This window comes from Protopterus annectens, chromosome 10.part0 (assembly GCF_019279795.1).
Source record: "Protopterus annectens isolate FY-2018-M chromosome 10.part0, PAN1.0, whole genome shotgun sequence".
NCBI classification, from domain to species: Eukaryota; Metazoa; Chordata; order Ceratodontiformes; family Protopteridae; genus Protopterus; species Protopterus annectens.
Window position 1 is genome coordinate 57763346 of NC_056744.1, and position 23108 is coordinate 57786453.

Here is a 23108-nt window from a genome sequence, read left to right on the forward strand (position 1 = left end):
GTCTGTGGTGTGGTACCTGAACAAGCAAGGGGGAAACCATGTCTTACCCCCTATGCAGAGAGGCCATGCGAGTGTGGCAGTGGCAGTGTTTTCCCGACGGTTCCTAGTGACAACGCACATTCCAGGGAAGGCCAATGTGATAGCAGACAGGCTGAGCAGATCTATTCTGATGCCTTACGAGTGGTCCCTGAACCGCCGAGTTGCGGAACAGATTTTCAACAGGTGGGGTCAGCCTTGCTGCGACCTTTTCGCCAATGTCCACAATACCAAGTGCAGCAACTACTTCACTCTGATCCCCCCACAGGGGGAGTCACCCAGGGACGCTCTAGTCCACGATTGGCCTCCCGGTCTGCTCTATGCTTTCCCTCAGTTTCCTCTGCTACCAAGAGTGATCCAGAAAGCCATTTCCTCGGGAAGCAAGATGATTCTAATTGCCCCACACTGGCCTCGCCAAGTCTGGTTCTCCTTTCTTCATCAGTATGCAGTGGACAGTCCTTGGACTCTGGACCCAGCACCAGATCTACTGACACACATGTCGGGACAGTCCCATCCCTTCCTGCGGACCCTCAGGTTGACAGCCTGGCTACTCCACTTCCATCTTTAGTCAGACTTCGTTTTTCATCTGAGGTAGTACACATTTTATCTTCTCTTAAATCTTCTACCAGGAAGATTTACTCCAGCAAGTGGAAAAGATTTTCAGTTTGAGCTCAGGCCAAGGGACTGGATCCTTTCACAGCCCACATCCCTGCTGTCTTAGATTTTTTATCCACACTTTTTCAGCAGGGTTCTGCTCCTGCTACCATTAAGGTTCAGCTGGCCGCTATTTCTAATTTTCATACCTCTTACGAACCTTCTCTCATGGCTCATAAGCTATGTAAGGCCTTTTTGAGGGGCACCTTGTTGCTTCGGCCTCCTGTGTCAGAACCCATCATGCCATGGGATTTAAATTTTGTGTTACAGGCCCTGACGTCATCACCTTTCGAACCAGCTGCCACGTGTGAATTAAAATTTCTGTCTTGGAAGACTGCATTCTTAATAGCTATCACATCAGCCAGACGGGTGCCGGAGATTCAAGCGTTGTCCATCAAATCCCCGTATTTAATATTTCATAAGGACAGGGTTTCCTTGAGACCTAATCCGTCCTTCCTTCCGAAGGTAACCTCTGCCGTTAATCTCAATCAGTCCATTGAGCTGCCAGTTTTCTTTCCTCAATATTCCAACAAGGCAGAGTTTAAGTTTCATCAATTGAATGTACACAGGCAGCTTTGTTTTTACTTACACAGGACAAAACAACTTTGTAAGTCTGACCAACTCTTTGTGTCCTTCTCAGAAAATAGAACAGGTTCTCCTGTTTCTCAGATTACAATTTCCAGATGGATTTCTGATTGCATCTCCTATGTTTACTCGTAAGCAGGCAGAGAGTTACCATTCCCCGTCAAGGCTCACTCCACCAGGGCTGTTTCCGCTTCAGTAGCTTATCATTCCAGACTATCTTTGGATGAAATTTGTGCTGCGGCCATGTGGGCTTCTTCCCCACACCTTCATTACTCATTACAAATTAGACGTGGCTTCTAAGGGTTGGGCTTCCTTTGGTTCCACTGTTCTCAGGAGCATCTTCCATTGAGCCTCCCAGGATAGAGGTGCTGGGGACGCTGTCCCGTGAGTAAGAATGTAGGCGAGATTGGACCACATAACATCTACAAGTTATGTACTCACCATAATGTTTGATGTATGTGGTCCATCTCGCCTCACATTCTTATGTTCCCTCCCACCTTCCCCCCTCCTGGAGGATTTGGAGGCGACATTTGTCTTCAGTACCCTTCGGTATTGGTTATTTTTTCTTTGCTGCCCTGGTTAGTGTTCTACTCTTCTGAACTGTGGCTGTGCATGAGGTGTGACTATGAACTGCTGCAATCTAGATCTGGGGTTATGGAGCGGTGCAACATGGGATACCAGGTTAGCCCAGCCAATTAGAGACTTCGTGCTAGAAAAATATAAGTTGGCCGAGTCGGAGCCGATGTTCGGCTCCGAACCCGTGAGTAAGAATGTGAGGTGAGATGGACCACATACATCAAACGTTATGGTGAGTACATAACTTGTTGTTATTAACTTTTACTGACATTGGTCTGAGGCAAGAAAAAGTTTCCCCAACGGGGTACTTAGCTTTGTAGAAGACTTCCCAAGTGTAATGACTGCAGCAGTGTATACACTCTAACATCTACATTTATGGTAGGTACAAAACTGTACTTTTAGGGGTCGCCCATCTGTCTGCATCCTGCGACATTTGTTCAGGTTTTAACCCTAGGGCGTTGAAAGATCGTCGGGCTAAGCTTGTGGCTAAAGGTCTGCTACCAGCTTCTGCCCTGGAGTCTGCCTCTGTTTCCTCCCCAGCTGGTGACTCTGTGCAGGCAGGGACTCAACCTCCCACCAGGCCTGCTTCCTCGGAGTCATCTCACAGAGGTAGGGACAAGAGAGAGAAGGAGAGGCGCCATAAAGAGAGGGACAGGCCCAGAAAAAGGTCTCTGGACAGGGAGTCCTTCTCCAGCCCCTCTTCTAAGGTACCCAGGTCTCGTTCTCCTCGGCTCCGCTCTCCCCGTTTCTCGCCGGAGCCATCGGAGCCGAGGCACTCCCCTCTGATCCGACCCAGACCAAAGTTGGTCACTTCCTCCAGATCGACTCTGAGTGTATACGAACTTGATATGGACAGGCTTATGAGGCGGTTCATTCAGAACCAGATTCAGATGGGGGTCTTACCAGGGTCCTCTCCCATTGGTGAGGGTCCTCCGTCTACTATGTTCCACCCTATTGCTCCTTCCCCGATCCAACCCGACGCTTCGGGGTTCTCCGAGACCTTTCGGAGGTGTGGGGTCGGCGCCGTTGGTTTTCGTTTCCTCGACGCCGGCCATCACCTTGAGTTCCTCGGAGCTGATCTCTGATCCAGGGGGACTCTCAGAGCCATGGTCGGGGAGTTGGCCCCGAGGGTCGAGATCTCGCTCTTTCGGATCCCACCCTCGGTGCCCAGACTACCCCGCCGTCGGCTCCGGTCCCTGCTTCGGTGCCGGGGAGAGCCTCTTCCTTACGTCCTACAGAGGTGTGCTCTCCATCGGCATTCGGGGCAGTGGAAAGGGTCCTCTCCTAGGTGTTGAGACCTCAGCTCACATCCTCGGATCCCACCCAGACCCCTCTGATTTCGGATTCTGCTCCCATGGCCCTGTCTCAGGGACAGCCGTGCCAAGGCAACCCCAGGTTGTTCCCCTCAGGGAACGCCCGGAGGCTTACGAATCCTCTCCAGAGAGTCGCACTGGAGAGGAACCTCGTAAGCACAAGTGCAAGAGGAGGCACTTGGACTCCCCTGAGTCCATTACCACTGATACGGACTTGGATGAAGGAGAGGGTTCCCCCAGATCACCTACCGGGGATGTCTCGTTTGGAGACATTATGGAGATCCTCCGCCAAAGAGGAGGTTGGTCAGCCCCCAAACCCTCTGCGGATGAGTCCCTATTCCTGGAGGCCTTTGGCGCGGGCCCATCTACTTCCTGGGTCTCCCCTCCAGCTGACCCTTTGGTGGAACTCATCACCACTAGGGCATGGAAGGATCCTGACACTGTAGAGCCTATACCCAAAAGGCCAGACAAAATTCTTTCCCCGCCGTCAGACAGGCAGGCATGGTCCAAGGGAGCCCCGGTAGACGCTTTGGTGGTTGCAGCTGCCACAAAGAAGGAACTGGCACAGGAGAGTTCCTCAGTCCATCCACCAGACAAGGAGTCCAGGTCGATGGATCATTTTGGGAAGCGCATGTACTCGTCAGCGACATTTTCTATCCGTGCGCTGAATTACTTGGCACATGTCATCCAACTGCAGCGAGACCTTATATCGGAGCTAACTTGAGTCGCCCCCGGAGTCTCTGTTGCAGCAGGACAAGCAGTCCTTTACCGTGAAGATGACTGCATGGAAATCTGTGACTAATACCTCTATGCGGCTCCTCTCTCATGCCACGGAGGGAGCCGCTAGATCTGCTGGTACAGGCGTTGCCTTGAGGCGACACGCCTGGATCAGGCTGTGTCAATTTGCGGACCCCTTTAAGGCGTCTTTCATCAACGCCCCATTCGATGGATCATCTCTCTTTGGGAAGACTGTACGTGACACACTACCCAGAGTGAGAAGGACGGAAAGACTTTGTCAGCCGTCTAATTCCGCTTCTCTAACCCCCAGAGGTCTTATTCCAGGAACCAAAAGGGGCAAAAGAAGATGTGGTTCCGGAAATCACAGTCCTTTCGTGACACTCGGGAATATTCGTCCCCCAGAGGCAGAGGGGGACAGGACCGACCGCCGTCCTAGAGGCAGAGGGGGTCCCAAAAACTTAGGGTCTAGGGAACCTTTTTCCGACAGACCCGCTCAGCAACCCTGAGGGGTTGCCTGGCTGCTCTACTCTGGAGGCAGTCTGGGGAAGATTTTCCTTACATCCTGCGGCATGGGAGTCCATTACTGCAGACCGCTGGGTGTTAAACATCATATCCAGAGGATATTCTATCCCCTACATTTCAGATCCCATAACTCCAGCTCTCCTTCCAGATGTTCCACCCGCTCACAGGGAGGCTGCAGCTTTAGAGGTTTCGCAGCTGCTACAAAAACGAGCCATCGAGCCAGTCCCCCCAGATCAATCCGGATCAGGTATCTACTCCAGGTTCTTTTTAGTGCCAAAGAAGACGGGGGACCTCAGGCCCATTCTGGACCTGTCTATCCTCAGCCTGTCAGTAGAGAAACAAAAATTCCGGATGGTCACTCTACAGTCCATTCTACCGTTTCTGAGAAAATGCGACTGGATGTGCTCGTTAGACCTCCAGGACGCTTACTGTCACATCAAGGTCCACAGGAGCTCCAGGAGGTTTCTCTGCTTCCGGCTAGGGGCCAGTCACTTTCAATTTAGAGCCCTACCCTTTGGTCTCACCACAGCCCCCAGGGTGTTCACCAAGGTTATGGCGGTCGTAGCGGCTCACCTGAGACTTCAGGGCATTCAGGTATTCCCCTACCTAGACGACTGGCTCTTCGCTGCATCCACCAAACGTCTCTTGTGTCAGGCCCTACGCTACTTCCTCGGTCTGGCTCACAAGTTAGGCATCACGATCAACTCAAGTCCCACCTGATTCCGGTTCAGATCATAGACTTCCTCGGGGCACGGTTGGATTCTGTTCAGTCAAAGATTTTTCTCACCCCGGAAAGGATAGGAAATCTCAGATTCCATGTATCGGCGATCTTGGAGCACTCTGTAGTCACATCAGCAGATGTTCTCAGGGCCCTGGGTTCGATGGCAGCCGCAATCTCTATCCTCCCTCTTGCATAGCAACACATATCCTGGGACGCTCCAACATTCTAGCGGACAGTCTCAGCAGAGCAATTCTTCTTCCTTACGAGTGGTCTCTGAAACAATCAGTGGCAGAGAAGATCTTCCGTGTTTGGGATTCAACCTTGCAGCGATCTCTTCGCATCTCTCCTTCCAACGCGAAGTGCGGCATCTTCTTCGCTCTGATCCCCCCTCCGGGGGATGTCCCCAGGGACGCTCTAGTCCATGCTTGGCCTCCCGGGCTACTGTATGCTTATCCCCCGTTACCTCTCATTCCGAAGTTCCTTCAGAGAGCTTGCTGGCTGCAGTGCAAAGTCATTCTCATAGCTCCCTTCTGGCCGCGCCAAGTGTGGTTTCCCTTCCTATGGTCTCACCTGTTGGCTCCTCCATGGACTCTAGATCCATGTCTGGATCTAATTTATCACCCATCGGGCTTGCCCCTGCCCAACCTGGACAGTCTCAAGCTGACGGCTTGGCTGCTCCAGTTCCCATGATCATCAGGACTCCCGGACTTTCGTCCCCTGTTAAGAATATTCTGGTAGCTTCTCTTAAAGCCTCCACTAGGAAACTTTACAATAGCAAGTGGAGACGTTTTTGCGTTTGGGCCTGTCAGTGCAATCAGAACCTGTTTACAGCCCCTGTTCCAGTCATATTGGATTTTTTGGCAGATCTTTTTCGGTCATGCGCAAGTGCCTCCACCATCAAGGTTCAACTGGCTGCCATCTCCGATTTTCATGTAGGTGGAAATAAGGTCGCTCTGGCTTCTGCCAAACTGGGTAAAGCCTTCCTGAAGGGCACTTTTTTTTTGCGACTACCAGTTAAAGAAACAGTGCCCCCCTGGGATTTGACTTTGGTCCTTCAGGCCTTGACTTCTCCCCCTTTCGAGCCAGCCGGTTCTGTTCCGATGAAGTTTTTGTCGTGGAAGACAGCATTCTTGGTGTCCATCACTTCAGCTAAAAGAGTTTCAGAGTTGCAGGCCTTATCCTCCTTGCCTCCCTATTTGGTTTTCCACAAGGATAGGGTTTCACTGCGTACGAACCCTTCTTTTCTTCCCAAAGTGTCTTCAGCAGCCAATATTAATCAATCTATAAATTTGCCAGTCTTCTTCCCAAATTTTCAGAATAGAGGTGAACGTAAGCTTCATTTATTGGATGTCCATTGACAGCTTCGTTTTTACCTCCATAGGACTAAACCCTTCCGGAAGTCGGATCAGTTGTTTGTCTCCTTTTCAAAACCATTCTTGGGCAAAGCAGTTTCGAAATTGTCCTTAGCAAGGTGGATCATTCTGTGTATTGCACAAGTTTATAAGGACAAAGGTTTATCTCCTCCTGGTGTACTGAAGGCTCATTCCACTAGGGCAATGGCCACTTCTGCAGCTTTCTGGTCAAGAGTTCCATTAGACTATATCTGTGCAGCAGCGACAGGCCAATTCGCACACATTCATCTGTCATTATAAGTTGGATCTTATTTCTAGAGTGAGCATCCTTTGGCTCTGCGGTGCTCAGAAATATCCTTCCATTAGGCCCTCCTAGGAATACTAGTAGCTGGGGACTCTGTCCCATATGTGCAGAAAGAATGAAGTCAACTACTTCAGGTAAAGAAGTTATGTTCTTACCTTAACGTTCCATCTGAGTAGTAGACTTCATTCTTCTGCACCTTCCCTCCCTCCGTCCCCCTCACTCTTCAGGGTTTCCTGTTTAGGGTTGTGGTTATGTTGCTTTTTAGTGACAGCAAACTCGATCTGGGGCTAGATAGGAGGAAGTGATGTAATATAGGTAGGGGAGGAGCTTGGAGCTGATGCTTGAAAAGTTTTGCCGGCTCGGATCCGTATACCCATATGTGCAGTAGAATGAAGTCTACTACTCAGATGGAACGTTATGGTATGAACATAACTTCTTTTTATATAGCCATGTTTCACCATCACAGAATTCACAATGGTCTAAAACTGTCAAATAATTTTATGTTATATCAAGTGAGTAAATCAGTATATTTGGGGTGATACCAGGTAAAAATTAAATTCAATTAAAAAAAAATAATAAGCTTTCAGACTGTGAGCAGTGGTTTTAAATGAAGAAAGATAGGCTGAAGAAAGAACTAATGAAAGAAAGGGAGGAAGAAAGCAAAAAAACTGATTTTCTTAAAGCTAGAAAACATGTCGAATCAGATTTTACACCAAAATTGCTGGTTCACAGTTTTGTTTTCCAACTGCAGATGCATTTTTTTCCATTTCAGAATCCACAGATATGTACATATGCACACACACACACACACACACACACACACACACACACACACACACACACACACACACACACAATTGCTTAATCATCTAATATAACAAATAAAAGGAAATTGTATGCACAAGTTATTATCTGTGACCCATCTCTGCAAGGACATTGATCTGATATTTTTATATATCCATTAATTTAAAAAAAAGTACGGAACTATGAACTGTGCCTAAAAATGTATAGAAAAGTGATAAATCTTAACATCTCCTTACATGTACTAGTTCATTAACTTCCGGAACCCTTTGAAGCAGTGTTAGTTGTTGTCAATGCTGTTTATAAAAAAATGATAATGTACCCGACTATGAACTAACCCAACTGCGGTGGTGGCGCTGCGGTAGCGTTGTCGCCTCACAGTTAGACTTTGCCCGTTCGATTTTCAGTTAGAGCGTCTTCTGTGTGGCGACATGCGTGAACAGGCATTCCTTCGTTGAAGGTTGTGCATTAGGCCCGGCAAGCCAGCACGTAAAACTCTATTGCCAATCATTAGCAGACCGGAGTTCCGCTGTGGCGACCCCTAACCGGGAAAAGCCGAAAGACGCAAACAAACAATACCCGACTATGAACTGTAGTTAAAAATAGAAAACTGATATACCATGGCATTTCAGATAGGAGTTTAACCATAACTTTAATGCAAGGTATGGTCAGCTGCTGTCTGGAGTGCCAGGGCACATCTCTCTATATTTTTAGCTGTATTACATAGTTCTGTGTGTTACTTTTATTTTTTTTTTTTTGTTAATCAATACTAACAATATTAAAGCAGTTACAACACTTTCTAAAAGTGAGTGAAGTAACTACATCTTTTATTTTCACTAGTCACTGCCCTTTTGAAACGATTTCTAATTGCATTGTCACCTCAGAGCAAGAGGTTTCCCAGTTTATTCTCGGCTGGGGTACCTTCTGTGCAGAGTCTGCATGTCCTTCCTGTGTTTGTGTGAGTTTCCTCCAAGTGTTCTAAGTTTTCTCCCACATTGCAAAGACATGCAGTAAAACCTGCCATAGGTGTTTACGTGCATACGAATGTGTGGGGTTCCAGAACAACTGCGCACACAAAATAAAAACATTGGTTAAGAATCTGTACAAGTTATATGACATTTAATGTTTAGAGAAATCTTAGACAGTTTGTAGAGAAATTTAAGGTAAGTTAGTCTAATACAAACAGGAGCTGCAGTGTGAAGTAAAGGAGAAATAAACTTGTGCTATATTTAGAGAGAAAGTCAGGGAAGAGAATTTGATAGTGGTAAGGAAGTAAGTGAAGAAGGGAGAGTAAGGAGGTGTAAGGAATGAAAAGGTACTTGTTCGCATTTAGGGGTATAGTTTGCCTTGGTTTTGAGAAAGAATAAAGCCAGATTTTAGCTAGGAAGTCTTTCAGAGCAGTTTTGAAAGATGGGAGGGAGAGTATAGACCTGATGGATAGAGAGGTAAGGAGTTCCAGACCTTATCAACCTTGTACAAGTACAGACAATGCCCAGCAGACTTGCTAGGTGTGCAGACAGAGAGGAGCTTAGTCACTGGATCGCAATGACTGACTGGGAACATAGTTGTGCAAAATGTGCCTTAGTTTTACACAAGTTCAAATGTTACTATAGATAAAACAGTATTGCTGTGGTTATATTTTATTTAATATTAGTGCAGCAGTTCATTTTTATAAAAGGAAATTGCATTTTAGTTTTATACAAGTTCAAATGTTGCTATAAATTTAAAAATATATATTGTTCTGGTTATAGTTTGTAGTGTTTTAATTTGTCTGTTCAGTTTGTGTTTGTTGGTATCACACAATTCCCTCGGAGTGGGCGGGCTACATAATTACATATGCAAATTTGATGTTAATAGGCACGCATATTTTTGGCCAGTTGTATCTATTATTTGTGGGCCTTTGTCTAGATTTTTGAGGATTCCAGGTTGAGAGGTATGATTTACCACAATGGTAACCTTGAGGTTTGGCAACCTCAGAGTTTGTATGTTTAGAGTCACAGTGATGTAGAAAAACTGTTTAGAAGGTCTGTAATTTTTGTTAGAAAAAAAACAAAACATTTTGTTCATGTGCCTTTGCTTATTGCACTGGACTGCTTTAGTCATTTTCTACTGTAGGGTTTTCTAGCTCTTCCCGTCAAGGTACATTATTATTCGTTTGTCTGCTGAGAGGTTTTAGCACCTTGTCCTACAACTAAACTTTTCTTTTAAGGGAGTTATGCATCTGAATTTTCTCAAGAAAGTAGTGCTTCAGTGTTGGGTTTGACTTTTGTTTTAGAAAGAATGGTGGTGACACTTGAGCTGATGTATTGTAGCTCATCAACTTTTCCTTCCTGAAAGTGGATTTCCCCCAGGAAATTCTCAGAATTACATGCTTTTGATGTGATTGTGACCATTATGTTTTCATACAAACTTTGTCTACTAACCCTTTTTGTTTAAGATCATGTATTGCATAATTTGTAATCAGAAAACCCAGCCTCTTATCTTCTGTCCCCATTCTCCAAATAAAGGTAAGTGAGAATAACTTTTTATGGAGTCTAGGAAATAAAGAAAAATCTGATTGGCTTTGTATTTTCTTCTCTTACACTCAAAGTGAGTGTTTCATGTTGGAAAACTATTTAGAAATGGATTTTCACTTGTGTTAGATTTGTGTGTCAGTCGCATTAAGTGCCCAATCCAAACTCTGCCAACCAGGTATGCTGTTGCCTAGTGTCCTTTTTAAAGGAATCTTGGTGCTTTTTAATACACTTGCTGCTCATTTCACGGTGCTTGTTAATCAAGCATCACTGGATAGACTGAGTTTATCAACGCTAAAGGGAGCTTTGCTCCAGTAGACATCCAAAAGTTGTTATCTATGAGCCTTTGTCCAACCTTCAGATGCATAGCTGTTTTCAGGTCCAGGTATTATGTTTTCCCAGGAAGACATACAGAAAGTAAATGAAACCGTCTCAGTGTTATTGTGACAGTAGATGACGGAATTCATCTGTTTTCTAGTAAGAGAGCTCGCCTTCCTTTTGTTAGATTAGGTTTCTTTGTGTTGCATGGTCTTTATGCATAGTTGATAGTTGTGGGTTGAATAGTGTTTATCTGTAGAGTACTTGTTGAGAAGATCCTACACTTGTTGAGAATATCCTACAGCCTAAATACTACCCTTTTACATAGACAAAAAGTATGGAAATGTCTGATACTTAATGCATTGCATGGCCTTCACTGATAGTATGACAGAAGCATTTTCTGTTTGTTCCAACTGTATGTTAGTGATATTAGTAGAAGATGACCTAGTAAACATGCTGTTATTGTGGATGAGAGGCTTTGTTACGTCTGTCATGTATGAATTGTGTTTATGTACTGTGGCTTTGGTGACAACACTTGAGGGTGGTTGTTGTTATGCAGATGGTGAATGAAAGGTCACCCAGACAGTCGGGGGGGGTATCCACTGCTAGATAAATTCTGAGCTAGTGGACCCATCCCTCTTAAAGGAATAGTAGCAAAATATGATTTACAAGGAAGACCTAAAAGGATTTGGTCATCTTTTAAGGTGAACATCTCTGGTAACTGCACTGTCTATGAGAAAAACATCCAGTGGGTCCATTATTCAGGATTGGCAGAGCTTTGAGTATTTTGACAGCTTGTATATGGTAAAGGTCAGGTAACTGCCACATGGTTCATGATCTAAAGAAATCTTCATCCTCCAATTTTGACAAATCTGACTATGAAATGTCTCTCTTAATCCAGCCATGGGAGTCTAGGCCAGAGAGTTATAACTGACATGAAAGTAAGTGCTAATAATTTTGTAAACGTGGCTGTTTATCAGTAAAGAGGCTGCTACTGTTGGTTTGATGCTTCTGTTAGAGAGTCAGTATGTTCAAGAAGCTATCACTTTATGGACTGAAACCTGGAGAATGTAGCTGTAGGAAGGTGGTGTCACTAAAAGGTGCATTTCTTAAGTAGTGCCTATCCCTCAAAAGAGCAGAAACAGATTGATAAGGTTGAAGGTAGTCTGAAAACCTTCCGTTGGGGGTCTAGTTTCATTTTCATTGAAGTTAAACAATTTTGTCATTTGAGTGCAGAGCAGTACTGTCTTGTGTACTGAATTTTTTGTATGCCTGTTACAATTTCTCTTTTAATTGCAGAGCAACAATAGTATCTTTAGAAGACTTTGAACAAAGGCTCAATCAAGCTATTGAAAGAAACGCATTTTTAGAAAGTGAACTTGATGAAAAAGAATCCTTACTAGTTTCAGTGCAGAGGTTAAAAGATGAAGCACGAGGTATGGGACATTTTAACATTTTTTTCATTTCCATTTTATCCAAGGTACTTCTAATCAGTATGGGTTGTTTTCTTGAGAGTATTATATCAGACTTGCATTTTGTTGCACTGTAAACTACTATGTTTATTTGAGTTGCTTTGCAGTACACAAAACTGTATGTATTAGAATATTAGAACTAAGCTCCTGTGTGGTTTTTGCTCTGTTCTGCACTCAAGACTCCTGGTTGTGCATCAGATTGACAATTTATTTATTAATTTACTTAATCTTTGTGTAAGCTAAACTTTTATTTGTGTGCTTTCATTAAGGAACTCCTGTTTAGAAGCTGTAAACTCTTAATATTTGTGTATTCTAAGACAATTTTCTTCCCATTTAATTTTCCTGGTAATAAAAACAAATTTTAGTGTTTCTCTTCTCTGCCAGCAACTGTTTTAAGTTGCTTTATTATTTTTTTTTTCCCTGATAGGATCAGTCATATTTTTGAGGCTTGGGAACCACAGAAATCACAGCAAGTTCTAGGAGTCCCATGTTTCTGGTGTGATTGTGCATGTCATAGTCATAATTTCAAATCTGAGCTCATGGGTGGATTTAAAAGAAAGTATCTACCTTATGTGGCAGTATTTGTGGTGTATCAGCCCACTGTCACTGCTTAGCTGCAGACTCCAGCAAGATTATTCTTCTGAGGTGGAAGTTTGAGAGGCTTGCTCAGATGTACTATGATAAAACAGGATGATAAGCAGAAGTTGTGGAAGTGGCAGCATGGCTGTGGACTTCTTTGCTAAAGAATATGAGACAAAACTAAACGTAATGGACATTTTTTGACAATGGAGGAAAATCCTGGACAATTTTAAAATGTGATTCTAAATCACTTAAGATTGTAGAACAGGATTTCACCAGGCTACATTTTCTAAACACTAAGAAGTAGAGTACTCTACCATTACTAACCAAATGCAATCCTCAGTGATTTACTAGAAAATCAGACATTTTCCGAGGAGCAGAGCAAAATGCAATGAAAACTCCGGGGGAGTTGAGGAGTACTAAGTAGGTGACTCACACTTGTAAGTGACTAAGTTAGGTTCGTATGTAATTACTAAGGTATTGACCCCCAGGGACCTTTCAAAAGCATAACTAAAAGGTGAGAATCAAGCCCTGTACCCTGTCCCTGTGAAAGTAAGCACCTTAACCATTAAATTAATCATCAGAATGTCTGCGTAGCTTATATCTGTGAAAATGTAGTAATGATTGTAGTTGTAATTCTGAAGTCAGAATGACTTATAAAAATCAGGAAAACAATTTCATGACTACATAATCTTTCTCAGAAACAAAAAGCATGAAGAGTGATCTTCTGCCTTTCTAGTAAGTTGTATAATTCTTTTAGTGTGGTAATCCTGTTAATCCGGTCTGTCTGATAGGGTTATCGAGCCGCTTGTCAGATGCGATCTGGCATTGCTAGTGCTCCAGACTCAAACTAACACTTGACCCTCCCAAAATCCCTTGCGCAGCAGTTCTCTTCAGATTTCATTTACCTCCTTTGTATAAGGATAGAACTTATGCAAGATAAGTGCTTCAGCTTCATTTTTTTGAAATATTTCAGACAAAAATCTTTGATTTTTTTTTTTCCATTATAGCTCTGTTCTTCAGATGTAGATGTGTGTGTGTGTGTGTGTGTGTGTGTGTGTGTGTGTGTGTGTGTGTGTGTGTGTGTGTGTATATATATATATATATATATATATATATATATATGTATAATGTGTGTGTGTCTGTGCATCTATCTATATATGAACATGAACCACTTCCAAAGACATTAGTGGAATAAGCTGTAGCCACCTTGAGAAAGCTGCCCACACCAGAGTCTAGGGAAAAAGTTCATGACAACATTGAACACAAAGCATAGTGCTGCCGATGTAGCACTGCTTGCATTGGGACACATGCAATGCAATGAGATGCCATGCATGCTTCTATCTTTGTGATTTTACAGATAACTTTAAGGTGTCTTTCACAAATGCCCCTTATGGTGACAAATCTTTGTTCTGTCCCTGTGTGAAGGAAAGTTTGCTAAAATGTAAGCTTGAAGGGAAGACAGTGTCTGCTGTAGGCATCACATTTGAGACCCCTTCATGATCCTACAATAGGAATCTGAAAGAATCCAAATCCTTATGGATAAGTAAACCCCAGTGTCAACCCTTTTTCTCCACCTCAAACTGGAGAGGCCATGGTTGAGGTTGCGTTTTTAATGGATGCCAACCCAGAGTTTGAGGTGGTCCTCAAAACCAGAAATACAGGGTGTTCATTTTTGGACAAATAATACTGATGTACCTGAAGGTTTGGCTGACTGGTCCCCTTTGGAGGCAGTCTGGGGCCATTCATCCCTACACTTACCCAAGTTGATGGGTATCACGTAGGTCTCTTGGGTGAAAAGGATAATTTTCAGAGGCTATATAATTCCCTTCCCCCACCCTGCCCACTTAGTTTGTGCTACTCCCAGATGTACCACCCCATTAATGAAAATAAGCGAAAAGATACATTTTCTTTCTTACTTTAAAACAAAAAGAGCCATCCAAGAGGTTTCCAGACCATAGAGGATCAGTCGTTTATTCAAGACTCTTTTTAGTTCCAAAGAAGGACTTCAAGCCCATTAAGACCGTCTACAGCCTGAAACTTTGCATCAAAAGGATGATCTTAGAATAGTCATGGTGTAGGTGATTTTGCCTTGCCAGAAGGCAAATTACTTGATGTCATATCAAGACAGCAGAAGCATCCATGAGATTCTAGTGCTTCTAAGATCCTGTCATTTTCTGTTTAGAGCCAAAGCCCCGCTTTTACCTAGGGCATAACAGTAGTCACAGCTCATCTGCAGCTCTGAGAGATCTGGGTGTTCCAGTACTTGGAAGATTTGACTTTTCACTGCCACAACCAGTGAATCTCTTATTGAAGGTGGAAACCACTTTCTACAGCTCTGGGTATCCTTAGATACTTCTGTAAAGTACAAAAAAATCACATCTTCAGCAAATTTAATACGTTCAGTTTGCCAGATGCCATCTAGACACCACAAAGTGCATAGCGAGTCTACCATCTGAAAAAATTCAGACTCTCAGACTATCTAGAAATCATTCATCTTTGCCTACGACATTGGTACTTCAAGACTACAGGTTGGTGGCCTTTGAGATAGTTATGGCACAGTTTGCTCATTTTCACATGCATATTCTCAGTGGTCTCAGCTGTCAGATCAGTCATGTCATTCAGCTCTTCAAGACCTTTTTAAATGGCGGATAACCTCCTGTAAAATTCATGCAGGAAAATATTTAGTTACTCCTACTCTAAGTGTTAGAGTGACCACTGATAACCTTCTGTTTGGGGTGGGAGTGGAAAGATTTTAAGTGAAGAATGTTTCAAGGAACTTAGAAACAAATAGATGCCAGTGTTCACATTGATATCCTGAAGATGAGAGCAGTCCTCCTAAATTGCAGGAATTTCAGAACCATGTACCTCCAGGAGTGATTTCCATACATATGGACAACATATCCATAGTCTGGTACTTGAACAAACAAGGTGTAACTAAATCCTCTCTCCTTTACCAAGATAATATGTGGGTTAGGCAGTGGGTGTTAACTTTGCATCATTTTCTTACTGCAATACATTTTCCAAGATGGGCCAACTACCTTGCAGACAGTCTCAGATGATCCATCTTGATGTCTCCTGAGTCGTTTCTCCATACAGCAGTGGGTCATTAGATATTCAGTGCTGGGGCCAGTTTGACTGCAGTCTGTTTGCACCCACAACTAACACCAAATGCAGCTGTTGTTTTACCATGAGCCCTCTTGAGAGACCGTCCCCAAAAGATTTTGTTAATCAGGCAGTACCCTACCAGACAACTTTGTGCCTTTCCACCACTTCCCATGATGTCCAATCAGTGTGATCCTAATTACACCATATTTGCAAATTTGGTTCCCCTTAAGGCCTCATCTGATGAAGTACCCATGGCGTCTGAATCCATGTCTTGATCTTCTCTAATACCCATCTGGACTTGTCCAACCTCAGCTTGCCAACTTGGTCTTTCTACTTCCCTTAATGGACAAAAATCCTTCATTATCTCATGATGTTAATCATATACTTTCTGCATTTCAAAGAGTCCACAGGAAGAGTATACCAAACAAATGGAAATGCTTTGACTCCTTTTCTGATTCTGTTTGAGATTCTCCAGTTTCTTTCATATTTGATTCAGGCTCCAGGTATTGTACTATCAAAGTACAGCTGGCATCAATATCCAACTATCATAATGGCTTTGACTCCCATTCCATAGCTTCTCATAAATTATGTAAATCCTTTTTAAAAAGTACCTTTCTACTGTGCCTACCTGTTAGTTCCTCCTGAAAAATCTTCATTTTTGTTTTAGAATCCTTAATGAAATGTTCCTTATTATGCACAGTTGATTCCTCTCTTGGAAATCCCTGTTTTTGGTGGCAGTCACTTTTCTGAAAATAATTTCAGAATACCAGGCCTTGTTTTACAGTCTTCTCTACCTAATCTTCCATCAGGGAAGGGTATCCTTCTAAATCTTCCTTCATCCCCAAGATTGTCTCAGAATCTAAAATACACATGCTTATCTGTTTTCTTTCCAAACCATATTGGCATTTGGGAGTACATCATTCATATCCTAGATGTTCACAGACAGTTCTTCACATAACTAAATCATTCAGGAAAGGCACTCTACTTTTTATCTCATTTGCTCCAAATAAACTAAGAAGTAAAGTTTCTAAGGTGTATTTATCTTGATGGTTATCTGACTTTATTTTCTTAGGATGTACACCTCACCACAAGTTGTTGTCAATCAAACCAAAGGCTCACTCTACCAGATCTGTATCTACTTTCGCAGCCCTTTTCAGACACTTTTCTGTGGATGAAATTTGTCCTGCAGCAACTTTGTCTACATTTCATACATTTGCCAAGCATTATAAGTTAGATATTATTTCTGTAGTCCAGGGCTTCCTTTGGAGCCACAATTCTCAGGTTTCCTATCAAATGCAGTCAGGGTAAAACATAGGTTGGGATTTTGACCCATCAGTTTGATTAGGTAGACTGGATAAATACATACATACAAATGTTTCAAGCACAGGCATTAATGCCCTTCTAGCTTGCCAGTATACCAAAACACTTGTTCCCATAATAAATGTCCAGGCTGTTCTTAAAAATATCTAAACTAGTGCTTTAATGTAATTTGGTAGTTTGTTCCAAGCGTCAGCTACTCTGTCAGAGAACCAATTAGTACACTTCTCATTCCTATAGAATCTTCTACATCGGTTATCTGATGATTCTCTAGTACTTTTTGATAACCCCAAACATTCCCAGAGGTAGTTGTCCCTAAATGCCCTATATACCTGAACAACATCTCCTCTTAAAATCTGTAAGAGACACTGGACAAGTTCAGGCATTTTAGTCTTTCATAATAACTTAGATTTTCACATACATGGATGCCCTTTGTATATTTCCGCTGTACTCTTTCCAGTTTATTCATGCTTGTTTTCCTGTAGGGTTTCCATATTGTTATTCCATACTCAAGTTTAGGTCTAATGTAACTAACAAACAACTTCATTATGTTTGATTTCCGTAACTTTATAAGTCTTTTTATACAACCTATAGTTCTGTCTTTAGCCAATTTGGTTGATATGATTAGAAAAACTCATAGTTGAATCTGCCCATATACCCAGGTCCTTAAATGAGTCTACAGATGTTCTTCGTGTATCACTGTTGCAGTCATCACATTCGGGTTATCCCTGCCAGGGTAGCCCTCAGTCGGCCCGAATACCAGAGGTTTAGTATTTCTGCGTCAGTTGCTCACCTTTCAGTTTGGCTCCCAAATCTCATATGCTTAGTTTATGATGCATTTGTCAGCATATTATTCCCCTGTGCCCAAATGGTCCATATAGTCAAATTATTTTGCAGACATGCCTTATCTCTGTAACACTTGTAATCAGTTTACCCAATTTCAGGTCATCAGCATATAGACTGTAGAACACCTCAGATGAAAAAGTAAGGTCTGAAAGATACAATCTAAACAAGTAAGGGCCTAGGGCAGAGCCCTGTGGGACACATTGACTGTAACCAAGGATTTCACCTGTCCAGTTGGTGTGTGATACTTGCCGTGTCCTATTTGTAAGCCATGCAGCTATCCATCTTATCAACAGTACATCAATACCTAGTTGTACTAATTTATTGATCAGTGTTTTGTGTATGACCCTGTCAAATGCTGAAGTTAAATCTATATAAGTCACATCACAGCACAATTTTTCATTCATAGCTGTTATTATATTGTTATAGAACATCATGTTACAGGTGGTAATAGATCTATTTTCAACATCTGCATGCTGATATATGGTTTCAAGTCCCAACCTATCCAGTTCTGACAATAACTTATCCAGTATTACCTTCTCCATTATGTTTCCACAATATGAAAGTAGGCTTAAGGGTCTATATGATTCTGGGTTTGTCCTACTCCCATTTCCCTTAAAGATGGGCTTAATAAGTGCATGTCTCCAATCTTGAGGAATCTCCCCATATTTATATGACCTATCGAATAATATATATAATGATAGTGTAAGTTCTTAAGTGTTCTCGGGTCATTGTTACTTATTCCGTCTCCCCCCTGCACTTTGTTTGCATCCAGTTTGCACAGTTCTTTTTTAGTAAAATCTAATTTGATTCCAGTATCTGGGTTCACTTGGATGTCACTAGGACAACTTAACACCCCTTTTGTGGAGCCAAACTGTTTTGCACAAGATTTTGTAAATATATCTGTAATCTGTTGGTCTGAGAATACATTTTAGAATCTGCACACAGTTTATCAATTTGTGTATCTTTATTCCTTCCACATCTTGTGTATCTACAAAAAGGTTTCCTATTATGCTCAATATCTTTATGTAAATTTTCTTGATCTTGTCTAACACTGTGCTTAATCTATTTGTCCAGCTTGTTTATTTCAGATGTTCTTCATTCCACATTGCTGCAGTCCTAACCATTGGGTAGTCCGCTGTCCCAGTCGGCCCGAATAACAAAGTATATGGCTGACGTCGGTCAAGGCGCATTAGACTGACGTCAGTACGTCAGGGTACTAATGCGCATGACCGACGTCATATCCTCAGTCTTTTTTGCCGCATGGTCCGATGCAGAAGCAGTTTTGCGAGTGCAGGTTGGCGTTCTGAAATTTTCTGAAGTCGGAGTTTCAGACCGAATCAAAGTTGGCTAAGTACCCGTTGGGAATATTTTGTTTTTCTTGCCTCAGTATTTAACCGGATGTCAGAAAAAGTGAATAACTGTATTTCTTGTGGGAAACAGATACCTCATAGGGATTACCATACCTTGTGTATACCTTGTTTAGGGCCTGAGCACGACGTTGTTGGATGCCGCTCTTGTGCTAGATTTAACAAACGCACTATTAAGAGAAGGTTAGACTGTGCCAGGTTAGTTTTTGGGAAGCGTTGTAATTATAAAATGCCGTCGGATGCTAAACGCAAGGACAAAGCAGCAAAGCCTAGGGTGGAAGAACCGGCAGTCCCGGACGTCGGTTCTTTAGAAGGCTCTGTGGAGCCAGAGGTTTTACCAGGAGTTTCTTTAGAGTCTCAGGGAGAGACTTTACTGTTACAGGATGTGTCCTCTCAGGAGGTAGGCCAGGCTGAAGGGGCTTCTCAGGTGGCTGTTCTTCCCTCTCTTCCTAAGGTGGTTAGAGCCTCCCCTTCTGTTTCCAAGGCTTCTTTGAGAGGCAGGCCAGGTTTAACTTCAGTGGGGGTTCCTCCTAGCTCTTCAGGATCTTTGCCTAAGAAACATATGCTTAAAATGGCAGAGGATTTGATTACTCTGATTAGAGGCTCTATGCCCCCTCCTGATAAGAGGCCCAGGGTGGAGCCTGAGTTTGAGAGTTTTGAGCAGTGTTCAGAGGCTTCTGAGTCTTCGGCTGAAGACTTGCAGGAGTATCCTCCTTATTCTGATTCTGATGTGGATGATTCTACTCCGTCAGCTTCTCCTCCTGAGGATTTTTCATTTTCAGAGACTCTGCATTCCATGAGGGAGCATTTTAAATGGGAAGGCCAAGATTTCTCTGATTCCAGGAAGAGGCTTAGGAATTCTTGTTTTACCCCAGCATAGGCCTTTAGCTATACCTCCTGTTCTGAATGTGGTGGAAGATGTTTTGCAGAGGCTTCCTAAATCCTGATTCTTTGCCTCCTGCCCCAGTTAAACCTGATAGGTACTATAGGGTGCCTGAAGCTCACAAGTATCTTTTAAGAGTCCTAGGGCAGACCCGAAACTGTCTCTCAGGGGCCTAAAGGTGTTAAGGCTTCTGTTGTTAAAAATCCTGTTCCTCCTGATAAAGAGGCAAGGGCTTTGGATAGATGGGGAAAGAAAGTGTATACTTCTTCCACTTTAGCCATGAGGGCGTTGAATTGCCAGTTTCACATGTTAAAATATCAAAATTATCTCCTTTCACAATTGAAGTCTAAGGTGGATGCTCTGGCGGAAGGTATTGAGTGTAAGAGTTGCAGGATTTAGTTCATGTGTCTGAACAAGTGGGTAAGCATTCACTGCAATGTGGTTTTGATGCTGTGCAGGCCTCCTCGAGGGTGGCTGTCACTGGTTCTGTTCTTCGTAGGCACGCCTGGTTGAGGGATCAGAATTTAGCTGAGCATGTTAAGACAAGGATTTTGGATGCTCCTTTACAGTCTGACGTGTTGTTTGGTTCGCCTGTGGAAGCAGTTTTAAAGAAAATGGAGGACAAGGCTAAGTCTATGCAAACTGTTAAAGATTTTTGCAGGTGCAGCCTCCGAGTTTAGTAGAAATTGGCCTACTAAGGGATGGACATATCCTGCTTATGATTCCCAGTCTAGGGGTAGGTCTAGGCGTGGTAGGGGCAGAGCTCAAGGTTCTTTTAGGCCTAGAACAGGGAGTTCACCTGCTCAGACTTCTGGTGAGGGCAGGGGTCAGTCCTTTCGTAAACAGACCCAATGACCTGCCTTTTCAGCTGCCAGTACATTCTCGTCTGGCAGCACCTTTGGGAGGAAGGCTGGCTCTTTTCAAAGAAAATTGGGATTTAATTACCCAAGACAGATGGGTTTTGGATATCATTCACCACGGTTACAGGTTTTATTTCCATACCTTGCCTCCTTTCAAAGGCATGCCAGACATTCCTCCTCTACAAAGAAAACAGGCTCACAAGCAAATTTCTCTGTTACTCCAAATAGGGGCCATTCAGCCAGTCCCTGTGCCAGAAAGGGGCCTAGGATTTTATTCTCGCCTGTTCCTAGTACCAAAGAAGGGGACACGTGGAGACCAATTTTGGATTTATCTATCCTCAACACTTATCTGGACATTCCCAAGTTCAAAATGTTGACGTTACAACAGCTTTTACCTCTGCTGGGCAAGGATCACTGGATGGTAACTTTAGATCTCAAGGAGGCTTACCTTCATGTGCCTATCAGACTGAGTTGCAGGAAGTATCTACGTTTCGAGCTGGAAATTCCCATTATCAGTTCTCTGCATTGCCCTTTGGCTTATCTACTGCCCAGAGTATTCACAAAGGTTCTGGCTCCAGTGATAGCTTACTTCAGGCTAAAAGGAATTCAAATCTATCCTTACTTGGACGACTGCCTGATTCTGGCTCAAGAAAAGGAAGACCTTTTACAGCATTTGGAATATGTGATAGCAGTGCTAAGATGCCTAGGGTATTCTGTGAACGAAATAAAGTCCAGTCTAGTGCCCTCTCAAGACATGTGCTTTCTGGGTGTCAGACTGAATACAGCAGCCCAGATGGCCTTTTTAACCCCGGACAAACAAAAGAATCTTTCCATTTACTTCCATCAACTATCTCTTCAGTCCGGGCTGACTGCAAGGACAGTCCTTCAAGCCTTAGGGTTCATGGCATCTTGTATTCTGGTGCTTCCCAATGCCAAACTGCATATGAGGAAGCTGCAATGGTATCTCAAAAATGTATGGACACAGCACTGCCAGGATTTGGACACTGTCATTCAAATAATACCTTGCATTCAACAGGAATTTTTGTGGTGGGCTCAGGAATGTCACCTAAACAAGGGACTCTCTGTGACCCGACCAGAGGCGAGTCAGATTCTAACGACAGATGCCTCAGACATTGCTTGGGAGCTCATCTAAATGGAAAGTGGATACAAGACAAGTGGCCTGTCAGACTACAGCATCTACATATCAACATGAAGGAGATGTTAGCAGTCCAGTTTGCATTAATGGCTTTCAAGGAGTTACTTCTTCCAGGGCAGGTGTTGATTCTAACAGACAACACAACTGTCATGTGGTACATCAACAAACAAGGGGAACACATTCTTACCCGTTGTGCAGGCAAGCAATGATTTTATGGGAGACTGCGCTCAGCTTGCAACTAACTCTTCAGGCAAGGTTTCTGCCGGGAGCACAGAACTCCTTAGCAGATGTGTTAAGCAGACAAATCATGGATCCCCACGAGTGGAAACTGGATCTTCATGTATTTCAGAAATTGACAGTGTCATGGGGAACTCCAGACATAGATCTGTTAAACTTCTCCACTAAACCACCAGCTGCCAAAGTTTTGCACAAAGAGGTTTCATCACACAGCTTGGAAAGTGGATGCTCTTTCTTTCAGTTGGAAAAATCTTCATGTGTATGCCTTTCCACCTCTGCCTCTTCTCCCAAAGGTGCTCCTAAAGGTCAGACAAGACATGCCAAGGATGATTTTAATAGCTCCAGATTGGCCTCGGCAACACTGGTACCCATTACTGAGGAGTCTGGTAAGGAAGCCTCCATGGCCTTTACCTTTGATTCCACACCTGTTGTCTCAGAGGGACGGTCACCTGCTCAATGTCAAGCTTCACTCTCTTCATCTAACAGCCTGGCATATTCTGTTTTGAAACACAGCAGGTCTCAACTTCCTCAACAAGTTTTAAATGTGATTATGGAAGCCAGAAGACCTAGTACAAGGAAAGTGTACGCAGAAAAATGGAAGAGATTTTTATTTTGGAGTGCAGCAAAGAATTTGGAGATTTCTGAGCCTAGTTTGAGTGTGGCTCTTCAATATCTCACTGAGTTATTGGACAAAGGTTTGTCTTTCTCTTCCATTAAGATTCATGCTGCAGCAATTTCAGCTCACTATGATTGTGACCCACCATTGTTTTCGCATCTCACTATGATTGTGACCCACCATTGTTTTCGCATCCTTTGTTCAAGCAATTTCTTAGAGGGGCAAAGAATATAA

The 23108-nt window shown here is 43.3% G+C and overlaps 1 protein-coding gene across 2 annotated transcripts in view; it reads left to right on the top strand.

Moving 5' to 3' along the window:
• Positions 1-23108, top strand: part of NDEL1 (nudE neurodevelopment protein 1 like 1) — a 565699-nt gene that overhangs the window by 293352 nt on the left and 249239 nt on the right. For both annotated transcript variants that reach the window (XM_044085020.1, XM_044085019.1), the window contains exon 5: positions 11733-11869. In XM_044085020.1, the coding sequence (XP_043940955.1) occupies positions 11733-11869 (137 nt within the window). The remainder of the gene's footprint in view (positions 1-11732; positions 11870-23108) is intronic.